The following is an 18,790-nucleotide window of genomic DNA, read 5'->3' as shown; positions in this document are numbered from 1 at the left end:
CTGGGCCAAAAGCAGACACTTAACCAACCGAGCCACGCACGTGCCCCCGACTCCATCTGCGCACTTTATCTCCGCAGCTCATCTCCTTTCCTGGAACGGTTAGTGCCCCACTGATCCCCTCACTTAAACACCGGCCACGTTCTCCTTTCCTAGCCCTTGACTTCACCAGCAGCATCAACACGGGCTCAGACAGAAGAAACGCAGTCTTCTCCACCCCGACCGGCTAGGCCCGGCCGCCCGGCCAAGGCGTAACCAGGGCACGGTGGGTTTTATTTTCTGCAGGGAGGCCGCCCGGTAACCACCCGGTTCAACGGCCCTAAGTGGCCCAGGTGTCACGTGCGGCTGCGGCCGGACGGACCCCGGGCACCTGGGTCCCTCCCGTGGCCGAGGCGGGAGGCGGCCTCCAGTCCGCACCTGCTCCCCGACAAGCAAGCGCAGGCCGAGCCCGAGCCCGGGGGCTGCCCGGGTCCGCCAGGCCCGACTCGCCTCCTGCATCGCCCCGTCGGCGTCCAGGGGCCCGGAGGCCGAGCGCAGCCCCACAGCCCGCCCCGCCTCTTGAGGCCTCGCCCCTGAGCCTCCTGCGGCCCCGCCCCCGCCCTAAGCCCCGCCCCCGCCCGCTCTTCGGCCCTCTCGCGAGAGACTGCGGGCGGTCCCTCCTCCCCTCCGCGCCCCCAGAGCGACTGCGCGGCCTTCTCCGGCGGGGGCGGGACCCGTGGACGTGGCGAGGCTGGGCCAGCCTGGGGGCCGGGCCGGCCCTGTGCACCCGCCGTCCAGCCCCCAGCACGCCCGTCCCCTTCCAGGCAGCCCCGGGCGGCGGGCTGCGGGGCCGGGTGCGGGCGCGAGGAGCTCCGCGGCGAAGCCGGTGGGCGCCACACCCGCGCGGGGCGGGGCGGTGCGCACGCGCGCTGCCGCTACGGGGCGGTGCGGTGCGCAGGCGCGCTGCCGCTGAGGGGGGCGGGGCCCGGCGGTGCGCAGGCGCGCTGCCGCTGAGGGGGGCGGGGCCCGGCGGTGCGCAGGCGCGCTGCCGCTGAGGGGGCGGGGCCCGGGCGCCGTGGCGCAGCGGGGCGGGCGGGCAGGGCGCGCGCCTGGCGGTGGCGTCATCGGGGCGTGTGCGCGTGTCCGCTCCTCCGCCGCCTCGGGTCGGGGCGGGTCCGGGGAACGGCCTCGGAGATGGAGTCGTCCCTGGAGGCGAGCTTGTCGTCCAGCGGCGCGGTGTCGGGGGCCGCGGGGTTCCTGCCGCCGGCTCGCTCCCGCATCTTCAAGATCATCGTGATCGGCGACTCCAACGTGGGCAAGACGTGCCTGACCTACCGCTTCTGCGCCGGCCGTTTCCCCGACCGCACGGAGGCTACTATCGGGGTGGATTTCCGAGAACGAGCCGTGGAGATCGACGGGGAGCGCATCAAGGTGAGCGGGGGCGGGGGGGGCTGCCGGGGGGCCGGGTCAAGGTGGGCGGGGTGGGGGGCTGCCGGGTCAAGGTGGGCGGGGGGGTGATGCCCGGGGGCCGGGTCAAGGTGAGCGGGGGGGCGCTGCCGGGTCTAGGTGGGCGGGGTGGGGGTGGGGGGTGATGCCCGGGGGCCGGGTCAAGGTGAGCGGGGGGGCGCTGCCGGGTCTAGGTGGGCGGGGAGGGGTGGGGGGTGATGCCCGGGGCCGGGTCAAGGTGGGCGGGGGGCGTGCCCGGGGGCCGGATCAAGGTGAGCCGCGGGGGGCGCATCAAGGTGGGCCGGGGTGGGGGGGAATGCCCGGGGTCCGGGTCAAGGTGGGGGGGGTGATGCCCGGGGTCCGGGTCAAGGTGGGGGGGGGGTGATGCCCCGGGGCCGGGTCAAGGTGGGGGGGTGATGCCCGGGGTCCGGGTCAAGGTGGGGAGGTGATGCCCGGGGTCCGGGTCAAGGTGGGGGGGGTGATGCCCGGGGTCCGGGTCAAGATGGGGGGGGTGATGCCCGGGGTCCGGGTCAAGGTGGGAGGGGTGATGCCCGGGGTCCGGGTCAAGGTGGGGAGGTGATGCCCGGGGTCCGGGTCAAGGTAGGGGGGGTGATGCCCAGGGTCCGGGTCAAGGGGGGGGTGATGCCCGGGGTTCGGGTCAGGGTGGGGGGGGTGATGCCCGGGAGCCGGGTCAAGGTGGGGGGGTGATGCCCGGGGGCTGGGTCAAGGTGGGGGGGGTGATGCCCGGGGTCCGGGTCAAGGGGGGGGTGATGCCCGGGGTTCGGGTCAGGGTGGGGGGGGTGATGCCCGGGAGCCGGGTCAAGGTGGGGGGGTGATGCCCGGGGGCCGGGTCAAGGTGGGGGGGGTGATGCCCGGGGGCTGGGTCAAGGTGGGGGGGGTGATGCCCGGGGGCCGGGTCAAGGTGGGGGGGGTGATGCCCGGGGGCTGGGTCAAGGTGGGGGGGGTGATGCCCCGGGGCAGGGTCAAGGTGGGCGGGGGGCCGTGCCCGGGGGCCGGGTGGGCGGGTGTGGGGCTGCCCGCGGGGGCGCATCGCCCGCGTTCCCTTCCCTGGAGCCCAGGTGGAGGCTGCGGGTGCAGATTGGAAGGATCTGCGCGGGGCGGCCGAGCAAGGCGAGCCCTGCAAACTCTCCGGACCCGCGGTTTATTCGGGCGACTTTCATCCTATTTATTTCTTAAATGCCGCTTGTAGCTTGGGAAGGGCGCGGCGGCTGTGGGCGCGGTAGCCGGTGGCCGGGTCCGCGCTCGCTGGCAGCGTCTCCGCCGTCGGGAGGCCGCGAACCAAGGCCGAAGGAGGAGCCTGGAGGTCCTCAGGCGGGAAACGTGTAAGAGACTTACCGGGCCGGTCGCTGGCTGGGCCGCCGGGTGCGCCCTCGCGTGCAGGTGTTCACGTTTCTGTAGGACACGGAGTTGTCCAGAAAAATCTGTCTTCGGGCGGAACTGCTGTATCCGTGGTAGTTCAGAAAGCGTCTTAGCGCCACCGCCTCCCGGTCCCTGATTCTTCCCTGGGGGCTCCGGTCCTGGAGGAGGAGGTAGGAGGCCCCAGGCCCCAGGCCAGGCCAGAGTTCCGAGGGCGGGAATGAGGATGGTGCCGGGCCGGCACCTCCGCCGGTGAGAACCTCAGACGCGCCCCTTCACTCGGACCCCGCTGGCCCGCGGGCCTGGCTGACTCCACGTCCCGGGACATACAGACCCCAGGAAACGCCCTGCCTCCTTATACCGCGTTTACTGTCTGCTTTGTGGGTTTTAGGGATTTTATGCATTTATTCTTGAGAGAGACAGAGAGAGAGAGAGGCAGAGACACAGGCAGAGGGAGAAGCAGGCTCCACGCGGGAATCCGCTGTGGGACTGATCCCGGGTCTCCAGGATCAGGCCCCAGGCTGAAGGCAGGTGCTGAGCCACCCAGGCGTCCTCCATGTTTTTGTTTGTTTGTTTGTTTTGTTTTTAAGATTTTATTTATTCATGAGAGACTCAGAGAGAGAGAGACAGAGAGGCAGAGACACAGGCAGAGGGAGAAGCAGGCTCCCTGCAGAGACCCTGATGTGGGACTCGATTCCGGGATCGACCTGAGCCAAAGGCAGGTGCTCAACCACTGAGCCCTTCAGGCACCCCTACTTTTTTGCTCTATATTAGGATGTTCATCTAGTTCTACAGGCCCTTTTGCCTTTTAGGTTTTAATTTTTTATTATTCCATCCAGGCTGCCAGTGTGGTGGTGCTTTGGGAACACTGTATCAGGGAGTTAAGAAAGATCTGTGTATATTACAACAGGAAAGACAGAATAAGAAGAGAACGGAATCTTTTTCGTTAGAATTAGGGAAGGCCCAGAATCCTGAGGGTGTGAAGCACATAATGAGGCTTCTGGGGTTTGAGAAGGAAGTTAGTGTGGGGAAGGCAGGAGACCCAGGAGGAAGGGCATGAGCTCCGGAGTCCAGCAGATTTAGCTTGAATCTGAACCGATGAAAGGGTGAGGATATGGGCGATGTGTCCCTAGGTGGGTGACCAGTTTTGCCCAAGACTGTCTCAGTTTTAAACCCGGAAGTCCCACATCCCAGGAATGCCTCAGTCGTAGGTGAACTGGGGTGTTTGGTTACTCTGGTCCTTAGGCAGGCTCTTTAATCTTTCAGAAGCTACTTTCTTTTCTGAAAAATTGGGATAACACCATATAAGATGAGATGAGATTAGATGAGAGGATTACACACCAACATACATGAAGCACCTGGTTCATAAGTGGTAATCTTAAGAAGATTCTTTTTCCTTGGTGGATTAACATCCTTGTTTGTCTTTGGCACCATCATTTCTGTGCCTGTGCACCCAGAGTGTGAAGTAGAGGCACAGTAGGGTTTAGACAACTGAGGGTGAGAGAAACTCCCCTAAAAGCATGATTTTAAAGATGTAAGTAGGGGGAAATGAAACGGGAGGAGTTGCAAATTTATGAGATTTTTTTTTTTTTAAGATTTTATTTATTCATGAGAAACAGAGAGAAAGAGAGAGAGGCAGAGACACAGGCAGAGGGAGAAGCAGGCTCCATGCAGGGAGCCCTGACGTGGGACTCGATCCCGGGACTCCAGGACCATGCCCTGGGCCGAAGGCAGGCACTGAACCGCTGAGCCATCCAGGGATCCCCAGTGAGATATTTTCATTGAAAAAATATAAAACATGTCCAGTATCTAAGTTGAATACTTAACTACTGGGGTAAGTGTTGGCAGTGATAAGTAAACCAGAACCATAAATATGATCAATCTGGAAGCATAGAGTTATTCTGGTTGAGAGGAGTAAGGAGAAAATATTTTTTTCTGGGATTATTCCTCTTGAGCTTTAGCTTAACCTGTTTGGTTGATGGAGACCTGGATGCTGAGTTTTTTTCTTCTTAAGGCTTAGCCATTGACTTGTACCTCCAGCTTTTAAGACTTGAAAGATTTTTATTGTGGTTGAAAAGACTCTTACAGAAATATTTTGAGATTAAAAAAAAAACAAAACTGGGGCATGTAGGTGGCTCAGTGGTTGAGTGTTGGCCTTTGGCTCAGGTCGTGATCCTGGGATTCTGGGATCAAGTCCCACGTCGGGCTCCCTGCATGGAGCCTACTTCTCCCTCTGCCTGTCTCTGCCTCTCTCTCTGTGTCTCTCATGAATAAATAAATAACATCTTAAAAAAAAAATATTTTTAGGGGTGCTGGGTGGCTCAGTTAAGGGGCTGCCTTTGGTTCAGGTCGTGATCTCCGGGTCCTGGGATTGCTCCCCCGCCCCCACCTCCAGTCAGGCTCCCTGCTCAGTGGGGAATCTGCTTCTCCCTCGGCCCCCTCCCCCACTCATGTTCTTTCTCTCTCTCTCTCTCAAATAAATAAAATCTTTTTTAAAAGGCAAACTATTTTCTAGTGTCTTTAAAAAACTGAAGTGAATATAGAAGTTTATTTCATGTGCTACTTCTGCTTTTTCTTTGTTAACCTGTGATACATCTTAAGTGCTGCTGCAACATTCATACATATTTTCTTTCTGGAAAATTTTTAGCCTTATCTGAAATGACATGTCTTCATTTTTCATCTTAAAGTGAAGACTGGAAAGTTTTATGTTACTTTATGAATAAAATGACATTCTAGACCAAAAAAAATATTGTTAGGTAAAGCTGAGATACTGTGTTAAGTTTTTTTTTTTAAGATTACATTTATTTATTTGAGAGAGAGAAAGAGTGAGAGAGAGCATGAGTAGGTGGCAGAGGGAGCCCAGTATGACCAATGCCAGGGCCCTGGGATCATGACCTGAGCCAAAGACAGTTGCTTAACTGACTGAGCCACCCGGGCTTTCCGATTTTTTTTTTTAAAGATTTATTTATTTATTTTAGAGAGAATGCACGCACATGTGCACACGTGGTGGGGGTTGGGCAGAGGGAGAGAATCTCAAGTAGACTCCCTGCTGTGCAACTTGGGGCTCGATCCCAGTACCCCAAGATCACGACCTGAGACAAAATCAAGAGTTGGACACAACGGACCGAGCCACCCAGGAGCCATATGTTAAATGCTTTTAATTGTGGGCTGGAAGTTTTTCAGAGAGCATGTCTTAGGGCACTGCCCTTTCAGAATCAGTGAAAACGTTTTACAAAATGTAATGAAGTCTAGATTTGTTCGTCTGTTCTAAGTACCATATATATATGGATGAAAAAGGAAAATCTTATTTGCAGAGTTTTGGAAGTTGAATAAAATTATAGACTAGATTCTTTAAATAAAAACACATTTGATTTTTAAATTAAGACTCTCAACCCTAATCCTTATGCTCCTTCTTTGTATGTGTATCCCCAGGATAACTCGCTGTATTCCTTTTATACAAGCATATGACAATGGCAGACACCAACAGCATGATGACAGCCTCATGTTGCATTTAATCTGTCTTCTCATCAGGGGCCAGCAGTTTCTATTTGAACATTGGGATGGCTTGCTTATCAATCATAGAGGTATTTTGCCATGTTAAATACAAGATGTTAATATTAACTAAAGGAACGTAATCAGGACCTGTCCCCACATTGGTAAAACAAATATTTAAGGAGTAGTTGCAGGAAAGATGACATTTTTTGTCAGTCACAAAGAATTTTGATAACATCATAGGGGGTGGCAAACTATGCTTGAGGGCCAATCATGGCCTGCTGCCAGTTTTTTTTTTTTTTTAATGGCCTGCAAGCTAAAAATGACTTTCACTTTTTTAAATGGTTTGGGAAAATCATAAGAATATGATTTCATGATAGGTGAAAGTTATGTGAAATTCAGATTTTAGCGTTTATAAATGAAGTTTTGAAACACAGTCATGCCCCGTGACTTTACATTCTGTGCTTGCATTTGTGCTGCAATGGGAGTTGAGTAGTTGTGACCAAGACTGGTAGGCCCACAGAGTCTTAAGATATTCACTATTCTTACACTTTACAGAAAAAGTTTGCTGACCCTGATAGAGTGCATAGATGAATTGCTGTCGTGGATTGGGGTAAGGTTTATATACCTAAAAAAGATGACCAGCAAAACCAGGCACTGAATGAGTGCCAGGTTACTGTTTGGATGTGGGTGGAGGAATCATGTGTTTGGAGTGCTAGGCGAGGTTTCATAGACGGAGGGCTTTTCTGAAGAGGACCATCAGCAGGATGCTCCAGCAGGATCAGAGGTTCCTGTGGAAAGGTAGCAAGCGGGAAGAAGGTGAAGGTGTTGGTAGCGACATTTGTGAAGAGCTTGAAAAACAAAGCTAGAGAGTCTACGTTTCATTTTGTATGCATGGTAAAAAACCCAAGTGTTTTAGGAAGATAAATATGGCAGCGATTGAGAATGAATCTAGAGTGAGATTCAGACAGCCCCTTGACCTGGTTTTCTGTCTACAATCTCTCCTTTGGTAGTCTCTTGATGACAGTTGTCAATCCATGAGGGAAACTTCCAAATCTTTGTTTAGCCCACCCCCCTCCTCAAGTCACTGCATTTCCCACTGTCTTCTAGACATGGCTATTTGGATAATCCCTCCTTTGCCTTGAATGTCTAAAGTGAGTTCATCTTCCCTGGCACATCTGCTTCTCCTGTTTCTCCCCACGTCACCATCACCTAGGTTGGCATGATGGTGTCCTCTTTATCCTCAAGGCCTCGTCCCTCTCTTTTATCCCTACATCCAGTTGGTTCCCTACGTGCATGATTCTCTCATCCATCCTTTCTTCAAAATCCTGGTTCAGGTCTTTTTTACCTCCCTAAGAACTGTTACACAACCCAACTCCTCTCTCATCCCCAGTTGGCAATGACCTTTTTTGGTACATTGTTGCCCAAATGCCAGATTAGTGTTGTGCTTTAGGGAGATCTCTGTGCCCTGCCTCAGATGCCCTGGGTAGTTCTCCATTCTGTTGTAAAATTCCAACATTCATTCATTCATTAATTAATTCATTCATTTATTGAAGATTTTATTTACTTATTCATGAGAGACAGAGAGAGAGAGAGAGAGAGGCAGAGACACAGGCAGAGGGAGAAGCAGGCTCCATGAAGGGAACCCAATGTGGGACTTGATCCCGGGACTCCAGCATCACGCCCTGGGCCCAAGACAGGTGCTAAACCACTGAGCCACCCAGGGATTCCCAAAATTCCAACTTAAAATGAATGTAGGACTTCCTTCATCTTGCTCCAGACTACTTTTCAAACTTTTTTTTTCCCATTAATTTTCTTCAAGTACCTATAGTCCAGCTGCTTATTTGCTGATCCCTGTGGTTTCCCTTACATGCCCCACTGGGCCTGGAATATCCCCTCTGCTCATATTTCACCACATGTCATTCTTCCTTATTAAACTCAGTGCATCTATCAAAAATATTTGATCCCTCCTCTCTCTCTGTCTCTCTCTCTTTTTTAAAGATTTTATTTATTTATTCATGAGAGACACACAGAGAGAGAGAGGCAGAGACACAGGCAGAGGGAGAAGCAGGCTCCATGCAGGGGGCCTGATGTGGGACTCCCATCCCGATCCTGGGTCTCCCGGATCACACCCTGGGCTGAAGGATCACACCCTGGGCTGAAGGCGACGCTCACGTGCTGAGCCACCCGGGCTGCCCCATCCCTCCTTCTCCATCCTGTTTCTTCCTTCTGTGGACTCCTTTTAGCACCTTACCTGAGCCTTTACATGATCTCTTTCCTCACTGTATTATGTAGGTGTCTATCTCTTTTATCATCCTGTTCAGTCTTATTCAGAGCAGGATCCATGTCTAGTAATGCCATAGACTTCTTTGAGTATCTAGCTCAGTTTCTAAACTATGTAGTACTCAGGGGATCCATATGGAATGTATGGAAACAGAGATCCACTGGTAGGCTCCTCTGGACATCCAGAATTGAGGTGATAAGAGAAACTAATGGAAATTTGATAGGTGGTCAAAGAAGGAAGATCATTTGGGTTAATACCTTTATCATTTTGAGTCAAGCAAAAATAGTATTTAGTTTGGCCAGATCACTTCCTCATTTTGGTTATAAAACTACTAAAAGGGCAGCCCAGGTAGGTCCGCAGTTGCGCGCCGTCTTCAGCCCAGGGCCTGATCCTGGAGACCTGGGATCGAGTCCCATGCTCAGGCTCCCTGCATGGAGCCTGCGTCTCCCTCTGCCTATGTCTCTGCCTCTCTCTCTGTGTCTCTCATGAATAAATAAATAAAATCTTTTTTTTGTTTTTAATCTACTAAAAGAGCTTATTATACCAACAATAAGAATCTACTGTTGGGATTTAGCAAATAACTGGGTTGCTGTTTTTGTTGGAACTTCATATTGGAATTCAAAGTAGAGATTTGTGAAATAATATTGAGGTATATTTTATGTTGTCCTTATAATGTTTAAAATGGGGGTAATATCTATGGGAGCATGCATTAACCATTTCCACTAAACATTATTAAATTGGGAAAAATTGCTCTGCAAATACTTCCTCATTTAACCAAACAAAGGCATGTCACTTCCTTAGGTTCCAAAGTGTTATTCCCCTTTTTTAAACACTATGTATCATTCTACTTAAAGCTAACTTCGGGACTTTTCTATGCTATCACGGGGTACCGTTGTCCCCTTAGTATCTCCCTATCTGTCTCTCTTTTGGTCAGAATTTTCTCTTGTCTTTTAAGGCTGGTGCTGTTTTTATCACTTGTCTTGTCCTTTCTTTGCTGAGTCTCTCTGCTCCTTCCCTAGCCCCCTTGCCTTCGCCCCGGTGTCCCATGCAGGCCTGAAGGCTGCAGATGGCACGGAGGTGTGCCCTTGCTGAGCCTTCATTCTTTCAGCAGTTCTCTGAGTGAATTTTTGAAGTTTCTTTTTCTTTACTTTTTAATGATTTTATTTATTTGAGAGAGTGAGCGAGCGAGCAACAGAGCAGGGGCAGAGGGAGAGGGAGAAACACACTCGCCCCTGAATGGGGAGCCCCGTGCAGGACTTGATCCCAGGACCTGAGCTGAAGGCAAACGCTTAACCGACCGAGCCACTCAGGCACCTGAAGCTTCTTAAATAATCCTTTGTGAATGCCTCATTAACTTAGTATTTACTTGTATAGGTTTTTGGTAAACTGTGAAGAGTTACTATTTCATACCTCTTGTTTCCGGGAAGTCTTTTTTCTTTTTTTTTTTTTTTTAATTTTTTTAAATTTTTATTTATTTATGATAGTCACAGAGAGAGAAAGAGAGAGAGGCAGAGACATAGGCAGAGGGAGAAGCAGGCTCCATGCACCAGGAGCCCGATGTGGGATTCGATCCCAGGTCTCCAGGATCACGCCCTGGGCCAAAGGCACGCGCCAAACCGCTGCGCCACCCAGGGATCCCCGCGGGAAGTCTTGATATAGTAGAATGCATAGTTCTGAACAGGACTGATGGAAAGCCAAGTATTGTTGAGTCCGTCTCATCCTAAAACAAACAGTTTTCTTAGGGATAAGCAGTCTCATCATCACCACTTTTATGGAGGACTTTTGCAGCTCTTTGAGGCCGGTCTAAATTCTGTGTAATTATTATTTTTTTAAGTTAAGTTTGTTTTTATAGAAGTGGTTGCTTGTTACAGAAAACAGAAAAGTAAAAATAAGCAGAGAAATTACCTTAAAGACAACCGTGATTAATGTTTTCGTATTATTTCCTTGGGTACTTTTCATTTATCTATTTTTAACTTATAAATATTATTTGCTTAAAACATCATAAATCATTTTTCATTGATGAAATGGTTTTTGAATGAGTACCTGAGCTGAGCTATAGAGGAATGTTATTAAAAGAGAAAAGAGAAGAGATCAGCTCCAGTTTCTTTGGCTAGCTTTTATATAGGTCATCTAAAATATTTCCCAAATATCTTTCTAAATGTTAAAGATACAGTTTGGAATGGGTTTTTTTGTTTTGTTTTGTTTTGTCAGTCTAAACAACTGAGATATAATTCACAGGCCATCAGATATACTCTTAAAATATACAGTTTATTGGTTTTTAGTATATTTGCAAGGTTTAGTATATTCACTGTCATCATTATCTGATTCCAGAACTCTAGTAAGAAACCCCATACCCATTTTAACAGTCACTCCCCATTCCTCCCCTTCCCTCAACCCTGGCACTCACCAGTCTACTTTCAGTCTTTGGATTTGCCTATACTGGGTATTTCATATACACATGGAATCTTTTTTTTTTTTTTTTAAACACATGGAATCTTAACAATATGTGGCCTATTGTGTCTGGCTTCTGTCACTTAAGATAATATTTTCTAGATTCATCCATGTTGTAGCACATATCAGTACTTCATTCCTTTTTATGGCTGAATCATACTCCCATTATATGGACATACATTTTGCTTATTCCTTCATCAGTGGATGGATAGTTGGGTCGTTTCTACCTTTTAGCTATTATGAGTACTCCTGCTAGGAACATTTGTGTACCAGTTTTTGTGTGAATATGTCTTTTCAGTTCTCTCAGGTACATACCTGGGAGTGGAATTACTGGGTCATACAGCAAATCCATTTTATGTTTTTTAAAAATAATTTATGAAGTAAAATTCAATTAACACAAAATTATTTTGTTTTATTTTATTTTATTTTTTAAAGATTTATTTATTCGTGAGAGATACAGGCAGAGGGAGAAGCAGGCTCCATGCAGGGAGCCCGATGCGGGACTCGATCCCAGTACTTCAGGATCGTGACCTGGGCCGAAAAGAAACACTTAACCACTGAGCCACCCAGGGATCCCATAAAATTATTTTGAAGTAAACAATTCCATTTAGTATTCATAATGTTGTATAACCACGCCTTTATCTAGTTTCAAAATACTTCCATCACTCCAAAGTGAGACCTCTCACCTGTGAAACAGTTTCTCCCCATTCCCCAGCCCTGGCAACCAGCAGATCTGTGTTCCATCTCTATAGATTTCTCTGTTTTGGATACTTTATGTAAATGGAACCATAGAATGTGTGTCTGGCCTCTTTCATGCCGTGCATTTTGGAGGTTCATCTTTGTGGTAGCACGTATCTGTACTTTATTCCTTTTTGTGGGAAGTCATAGTCTGATTAATTTTTTGAGGAACTGCCAGACTTGTTTTCTGAAGTGGCTGTACTATCTTGCATCCCCACCAGCAATGTATGAGGGTTCCAGATTTTCTCTACCAACCCTTCTTATCGTCCATCCATTTTTTTTTTTTTAATTTAGACCTTGCTAGTGTGAGTATAAAGTGGTATTTGGTTTGTTTTTGATTTGCATTTCCTTGATGGCTAATGATGTTGAGCCTCTTTCCACGTGCTTATTGACTATTTGTATATTTTCTGTGGAGAAATGTCTATTCAGATTCTTTGCCAATTTTTTAATTGGTTCATATGTCCTTTTATTATTGAGTTGTAAGAGGTCTTAAATATTCTGGAAGGTATACCCCTACCAGATATTATTTGCAGGTATTTTCTCCTATTATGTGAGTCGTCTTTTCACTTTCTTGGTAATATTCTTTGAAACACACATTTTTAATTTTGATGAAGTCCAATTTGTCTATTTTTTCTTTGATTGCTTGTGTTTTATTTTTTTAAGATTTTATTTATTTATTCATGAGAGAGAGAGAGAGAGGCAGAGACACAGGCAGAGGGAGAAGCAGGCTCCATGCAGGGAGCCCGATGTGGGACTCGATCCCGGGACTCTAGGATCGCACCCTGGACCAAAGGCAGGCACCAAACCACTGAGCCACCCAGGGATCCCCGTGTTTTTTTTTTTTTTTTTTAAGATTTATTTATTCATGAGAGACACAGACGGAGGAGAAGCAGGCTCCATGCAGGGAGCCCGACACGGGACTCGATCCCGGGACTCCAGGATCACGCCCTGAGCCAAAGGCAGGCACTAAACTGCTCAGCCACCCAGGGATCCCCCGATTACTTGTGTTTTAGATATCATATCTTAGAAACCATTGTCTAACCCAGTGTGGTCACAAATACTTATCCCTATGTTTTCTTCTAAGAATTTTATAGTTTTAGCTCTTAAGTTTAGATTTGTTGTCCATTTTGAATAAGTTTCTATATATGGTGTGAAGTAGGAGGTCCAACCTTATTTTTTGTATGTTGTCCCAGAACCATTTGTTAAAAGAACTATTCTTTCCCTTACTGAATTGTGTTAGTACTCTTGTTGAAAATCAGTTTGCCATAGATATATGGGGTTATTTCTGGACTGTGAGTTTTGTTCTGTTGATCTATACATCTGATTTTTTTTTTTTTAATTTTTATTTATTTATGATAGTCACAGAGAGAGAGAGAGAGAGGCAGAGACACAGGCAGAGGGAGAAGCAGACTCCATGCACCGGGAGCCCGACGTGGGACTCGATCCTGGGTCTCCAGGATCGCGTCCTGGGCCAAAGGCAGGCGCCAAACCGCTGCGCCACCCAGGGATCCCTATACATCTGATCTTATTCCAGTAGCACACGGTGTGCTTATTGTAGCTTTGTGTAGTATGCTTTGATACCTACAGAAGCATTTTTAATTGTATGTTGAGTATTCTTAATCTGTTAGTTGGGGTAAGAAAGTTTTATGTTTTTAAAGGAAAGTTGTATTTTTAAAGTATTTTAAGCACTTCAGTAGCTCTTTGCACACTCATTGCAGCTAGTCTATGAGGGCTTATTTTAGAGGGTCTGAAACTAAATTTTACTTTCACTGTTGAAGAAGCTAAGGCCTAGAGGTGTAACAGTCATCTCTGGCACGTAGTAGGCATTGAGTAAATACTTGTTGATTTAGATAGTCTTAGATGTTAGTACTTAGTTTGCTTTGCTCAACTGTTTGCTTCTACCTCTGATTTATTTGATACGGAGTCTTTACGGCCTGTCTGCCATTTATGTTGCCTACATCACACGGTGGGCATTTTATGATCATTTATTTTGTGACATGGTTTCTAGGAAGGCATTGAGGCAAAACCTTGTGATTTAGTGAGTACATGTGAGTGTAAGGGGTAAAGGTTTAAACAGTATGCACGGTAAGTAATTTTAGGATGCCATTCAGCGCATCTACGAGAAATTCAACTATAATGATTTTAACCAGGGTAAGCTGTTATTTTTCTCATGTTCTAAGGAGACCCGAGGCAGCAAGATTCAAGGTTTATGTAGACTTCTGCTATTCTGTGTCGCTTTCTTCTTCATGCTCTGCAGATAGTTGCTGAACTCCCAGTCATTATATCCCATTCCAGGCAGAAAGGGTGCAGTGAGAGAGGTGCAAAAGGTGCGTGCCAGATGCTCTCTCTTTTAAAAATCACATATCCATAGTTTTCCCAGAAAACCCCCTGAAGACTGTCTGCAAATTATTGGCTAGAACTATGTCATTTGGCCTCCCTTAGTTCCAGGGGAGCCTGAAAGATCAGGTTTGTATAGTATTTTATATTTCCACCTGGAGCAAAATTTGGTTTATGTTAATTAGAAAGAAAGGGAGAATGTTAAGAAAATGGAGAAACTTGGTCTTAAAAGGAACTACCAAAAAAAACCGCTCAGAGCTGATAAAATCCAAGGTAGAAGAGCACGCAACTCTTGATCTTGGGGTTGTGAGTGCAAGCCCACACTGGGTGTAGAGATTACTTTAAAACATTTTTTTTTTAAATTAAGGTACCGTGGAAGAGATTTGTGATCAATATTTTCATCTCTAATCACATTTTTAAAATGTATTTATTCATTTATTACATCTTCATGGAGGACTTAACCATGTGCTGCCATATTCTGAGCACTCTATATCTTATATCCTACTTTGTGGGCCATCTACATTTCTTTCTACTCTGTGTCACTCTGAAAAATCACCAGTTGAGGCTTCCTTGTAAATAGTACAAGTCTTTTATCAAAAGGTATCTAATCAGATCTACCTCTAGTCTTTTCCACCCCCATCAGTTAAGTTTTTTAGGAAGTAAACAAAAGGGTAATTCAGAGAATCATGACACATAACTTACATTTAGCTTTAGATATTATTTTCCTCAATCCTCCCCACCCCACCCCCTGTATTTCAACTAAGAGATACTGGACTAGTCTTGTTGGTAGACATGTTTAGGTTAAATAAATGATTTTCTAGCCTTTTAAGATTTTCAAGGGGGATTTCATAGAAGGTCTATATATATTGGTTTGAGGACTAATAAACCTAATGACTCATAGCATCTGTCCTAAGTCTACTATTTTAAGTTAGTCTATTGGAAGGTGGAGAAGGGCAAGGGCATATAGTAACCAGATTTACAGGAATTAGATGCTTAATATGTTTGTTAAAACCTGACATTCAGGAACGCCTGGGTGGCTCAGCAGTTGAGTGTCTGTCTGCCTTCTGCTCAGGGGTGATCCCAGAGTCCCGGGATCGGGTCCCACATTGGGCTCTCACTTTGCCTGTGTCTTTGCCTCTCCCTGTGTCTCATTAATAAATAAATAAATAAATAAATAAATAAATAAATAAATAAATAAATAAATAAAATCTTTAAAAAAAACACTGATTTTAAAATATTAAATAAAAATGTCAGGTGTTTTTTTTGTTTTGTTTTGTTTTGTTTTAGATTTTAAAGATTTTATTTATTTATTCATGAGAGACAGAGAGAGAGGCAGAGACACAGGCAGAGGGAGAAGCAGGCTCCATGCAGGGAGCCTGATGTGGGACTCCATCCCTGGAGGTGCTAAACTGCTGAGCCACCCGGGCCGCCCTAAAATCTGTTTTTGAGGTATGATTTCACCCAAACAAATTTGACTTACTAAAATTTAAGTGCTGAATTGAAATATTTGTTCTGATACTTGCATTAATTATGAAGTAACTAGTATCATGAAGTTTGGGTCCCACAAATTACACGGAAAAGGCACTATAGAAGGATCAAAGTGTAATTTAAGAATTACTAAAGACCATGCAGAGTTGATAAAAAATTTCATAAGTATAATTGGAATGAAATTTTCAGTTTTCTCTTTTTTTTTTTTTCCATTTTCAGATCCAGTTGTGGGACACAGCAGGACAAGAACGATTTAGAAAGAGCATGGTACAGCACTATTACAGAAATGTACACGCTGTTGTCTTCGTGTACGATATGACCAACATGGCTAGTTTTCATAGTCTGCCATCTTGGATAGAAGAATGCAAACAGCATTTGCTAGCCAGTGACATACCACGGATTCTCGTTGGAAATAAATGTGACTTGAGAAGTGCCATTCAAGTACCTACAGACTTGGCACAAAAATTTGCTGACACACACAGTATGCCTTTGTTTGAAACCTCTGCGAAAAACCCCAATGATAATGACCATGTGGAAGCTATATTTATGACCTTGGCTCATAAACTTAAGAGCCACAAACCATTAATGCTTAGTCAACCCCCTGATAACGGAATTATTCTGAAGCCTGAACCAAAGCCTGCAATGACATGCTGGTGCTAAGTAACAGTCTTTATTATACTATCTAATTTTGACTAGAGAAATACTTTTGAAGTATGACAGTGATAAGTCATAAGATTTAATCTCAAATATAATGGATCATCCTGACATTATACTGTTTATCATTGTCATGCTAATTTTTGTATTTTGTATCTACTTAATTAAGTTTGTCATTATGACAACACAGGGCAAAAGTTGGTTTTCACGTGAGGTTGAAAATGAAGCAAAGGTAGGATGAATCAGAACATCTCGTTGAGAGCCCAGTGAAGGAGGCTTCATATGAGAGCATGATGGTATTTTAGGAGTAAATCACTGTTCATTCCTGTGTTCCAGGGATAGAAAAAAAATAAAAGGGTATAGGACATACCTACTAGGTATGTCCTTTGAATGGGAAGCATTCTCAATAGGACAAAACTGGTATTTGCCTCTCCCTAAAGTTCTTTGTATTATTGATGTATTTAATTGCATTATTATGGGTACATGTTAGAGCCAAGACGATTTTAGTTCCAGTGGGAGGAGAAGGCATAGAATGTTTTCTGGTTCTCAGTGTATAAAGAATGACTTCCAGTGATTCCACGTGCTTGATATTTCTAATTGATTTATCAATCAGATCTACAGAAGTCATTGTTATTTTTAGAAAAAAATTGTTTTCTTACTAAATTCTATTAAAATATGCAAAAATAAGTCTGACTTTAAATGAAGTGACATAATAAGGTGCTTTATATTTTATTTTGGTATCTTTAGTAAAAAACAAATTGAAAGCATTGGAAGAGTTGTAATTTGGGGGGAAAATAGATAAATGTGATTCCTGGCTACAAAAGGAGACCTATTCTTAGCTTCTATAATCTCAAGCTGTGTGTCTGGCGTAGTATCTCTTGCTCTCCCCACCACGGTCAGTCAACTCAATGACTGAAGGTTGAGTTAACAAATCAACTTCTATTTGGATTGTAGCTCTGAAGGCACACCTCTGATTGCTAGGAGTCTACATATATTTCTGTAATAGTATCGTGTTGCAGCATACCAGTTTTTAAAATCTTTAAATTTTGTGGTCCCAACAAGCTATTCCTCCTTGGTATGAAAAATAAATAAGATATTGAGAAATACGTTGTCTCTCTTAGTGATGTAAAGAATAGTACAAGAAGTTTCTTACCCCAAAAAACGTTTATTTTAAGACTTTGCACATAGAAAATAGTAAGCTTGCATACAAAGCTATTACACGAATGGAATGTAAGCCATGAACCTTAACTGAAGTGCACACATTCACTAATTCTGATAGATTGCTGTCCTTGATAATTTTAGAGGTAATTAAGCCAAAAGATGATTATACTTACAATATTTTCAGAATGTGGGAAATCAAATATGTAATCTAGTTTAAGGTTTTTATTTAATCATTATGGTGATTCTAACTGAATAATTATAAAAACAAGATAATGCTATTAAATGAACTGAAAGAAATAATTATTCAGTTTTAAATATTAGAGCTTAAGGAAAAACAAGTTGGCTTTATCTGTGTTTAGGGAGATAAATCCATTTTTCTTATGCTAAAATGGTTTTAATTTAAATTGTTGATTTGTAACTATTTTTATAGTAAAAAACAATGACAAATGTGCTAACTGTGGTGAGTGTAACGGTTTTTTAAAGAAGGGAATCTGTTTATTGCTTTTAAAACATTTTCTAAAGTGTGGGAAGAAAGTTTACAAACTTTCCCAGTGCATTTATGTTTTTAAGTGCTGTTAATAATGATTAAAAAAATAATTTAACTTTATTTCTTTTTGTAAGAACTTAATACAGGTATCCTTTACAGTTCTGTAAAAGAACTTATTTTTTCACTTTAATATTTATTAATTTTAAAATATTTGTATCTCATTTGTAATGATTTACTCTCTTAATTTTTTCTACATATGTTTTTATTTTTTAAAAGAGCATACTTATCAGTTGAATGGGGATAGAGGTTTTAGATATTTTCCAAAATATTTATAAAACACTTCATTGTTGAGAAATCACTTACAGAATGGTGGCTATCAAACCAATAATTATAAATTTTTAAAGCACAAGTCACACGTTTTGTAACTCCTGTGTGAATTTATTTTAGCTGTGACATTTAATTGAAAACATCAGATATGTTTTGGAAAAGTCTTACTTTGAGAACAACTGAAGGAAGTTAATCCAGAATCTATATGTAGTTGGCTATTAATGATGATGCTTTATTGACGGTATATTGCTAATATATTTCTTCATGAAATCTGAAGTTAAATAATTTCGTTGTGGAATAGTGTCACTGTAACATTTCCCTTACGAAGTTCAATAAACCAGCTTTGCCATAAAGAAATTGTATTCCATTCCCTTTGTTTGATTATTAGGATGATTACAGAGCAAAACAAAAAAATCTCTTTTCCCCTCTGGCTTCCAGGTAAAGTATATATAATACATTAGAAACAAACAAATCTATTTGGAAACACATTTAGGGTTAAAGAACTTTTCAGAAAAAAACCCTAAATACTAAAATTAGCTGATAAGGGTAGATTTTTTTTTCATTTGTATGGC

General features: G+C 44.8%; 1 protein-coding gene across 3 annotated transcripts; it reads left to right on the top strand.

Moving 5' to 3' along the window:
• The first annotated feature begins 1,028 nt into the window (after nt 1-1,028).
• Nucleotides 1,029-18,575, top strand: RAB33B (RAB33B, member RAS oncogene family). Of its 3 annotated transcripts, XM_072755203.1 has the most exons (4): nt 1,030-1,407; nt 2,633-2,763; nt 6,232-6,383; nt 15,809-18,575. In XM_072755203.1, exons 1-4 carry the CDS (start codon nt 1,171-1,173, stop codon nt 15,844-15,846), a joined length of 558 nt encoding a protein of 185 aa, XP_072611304.1. In that variant the 5' UTR covers nt 1,030-1,170; the 3' UTR covers nt 15,847-18,575. The 3 variants fall into 3 exon arrangements, with proteins under 3 accessions (XP_072611306.1, XP_072611304.1, XP_072611305.1); XM_072755204.1 differs by lacking the exon at nt 6,232-6,383 and having other exon boundaries at nt 2,633-2,765; XM_072755205.1 differs by lacking the exons at nt 2,633-2,763; nt 6,232-6,383 and having other exon boundaries at nt 1,029-1,407.
• Nucleotides 18,576-18,790: the final 215 nt, after the last annotated feature.

The sequence above is a fragment of the Vulpes vulpes genome, chromosome 4 (genome assembly GCF_048418805.1).
Source record: "Vulpes vulpes isolate BD-2025 chromosome 4, VulVul3, whole genome shotgun sequence".
In the NCBI taxonomy this organism is placed as follows: domain Eukaryota; kingdom Metazoa; phylum Chordata; class Mammalia; order Carnivora; family Canidae; genus Vulpes; species Vulpes vulpes.
This window is presented reverse-complemented; position numbering and strand designations above follow the sequence as displayed.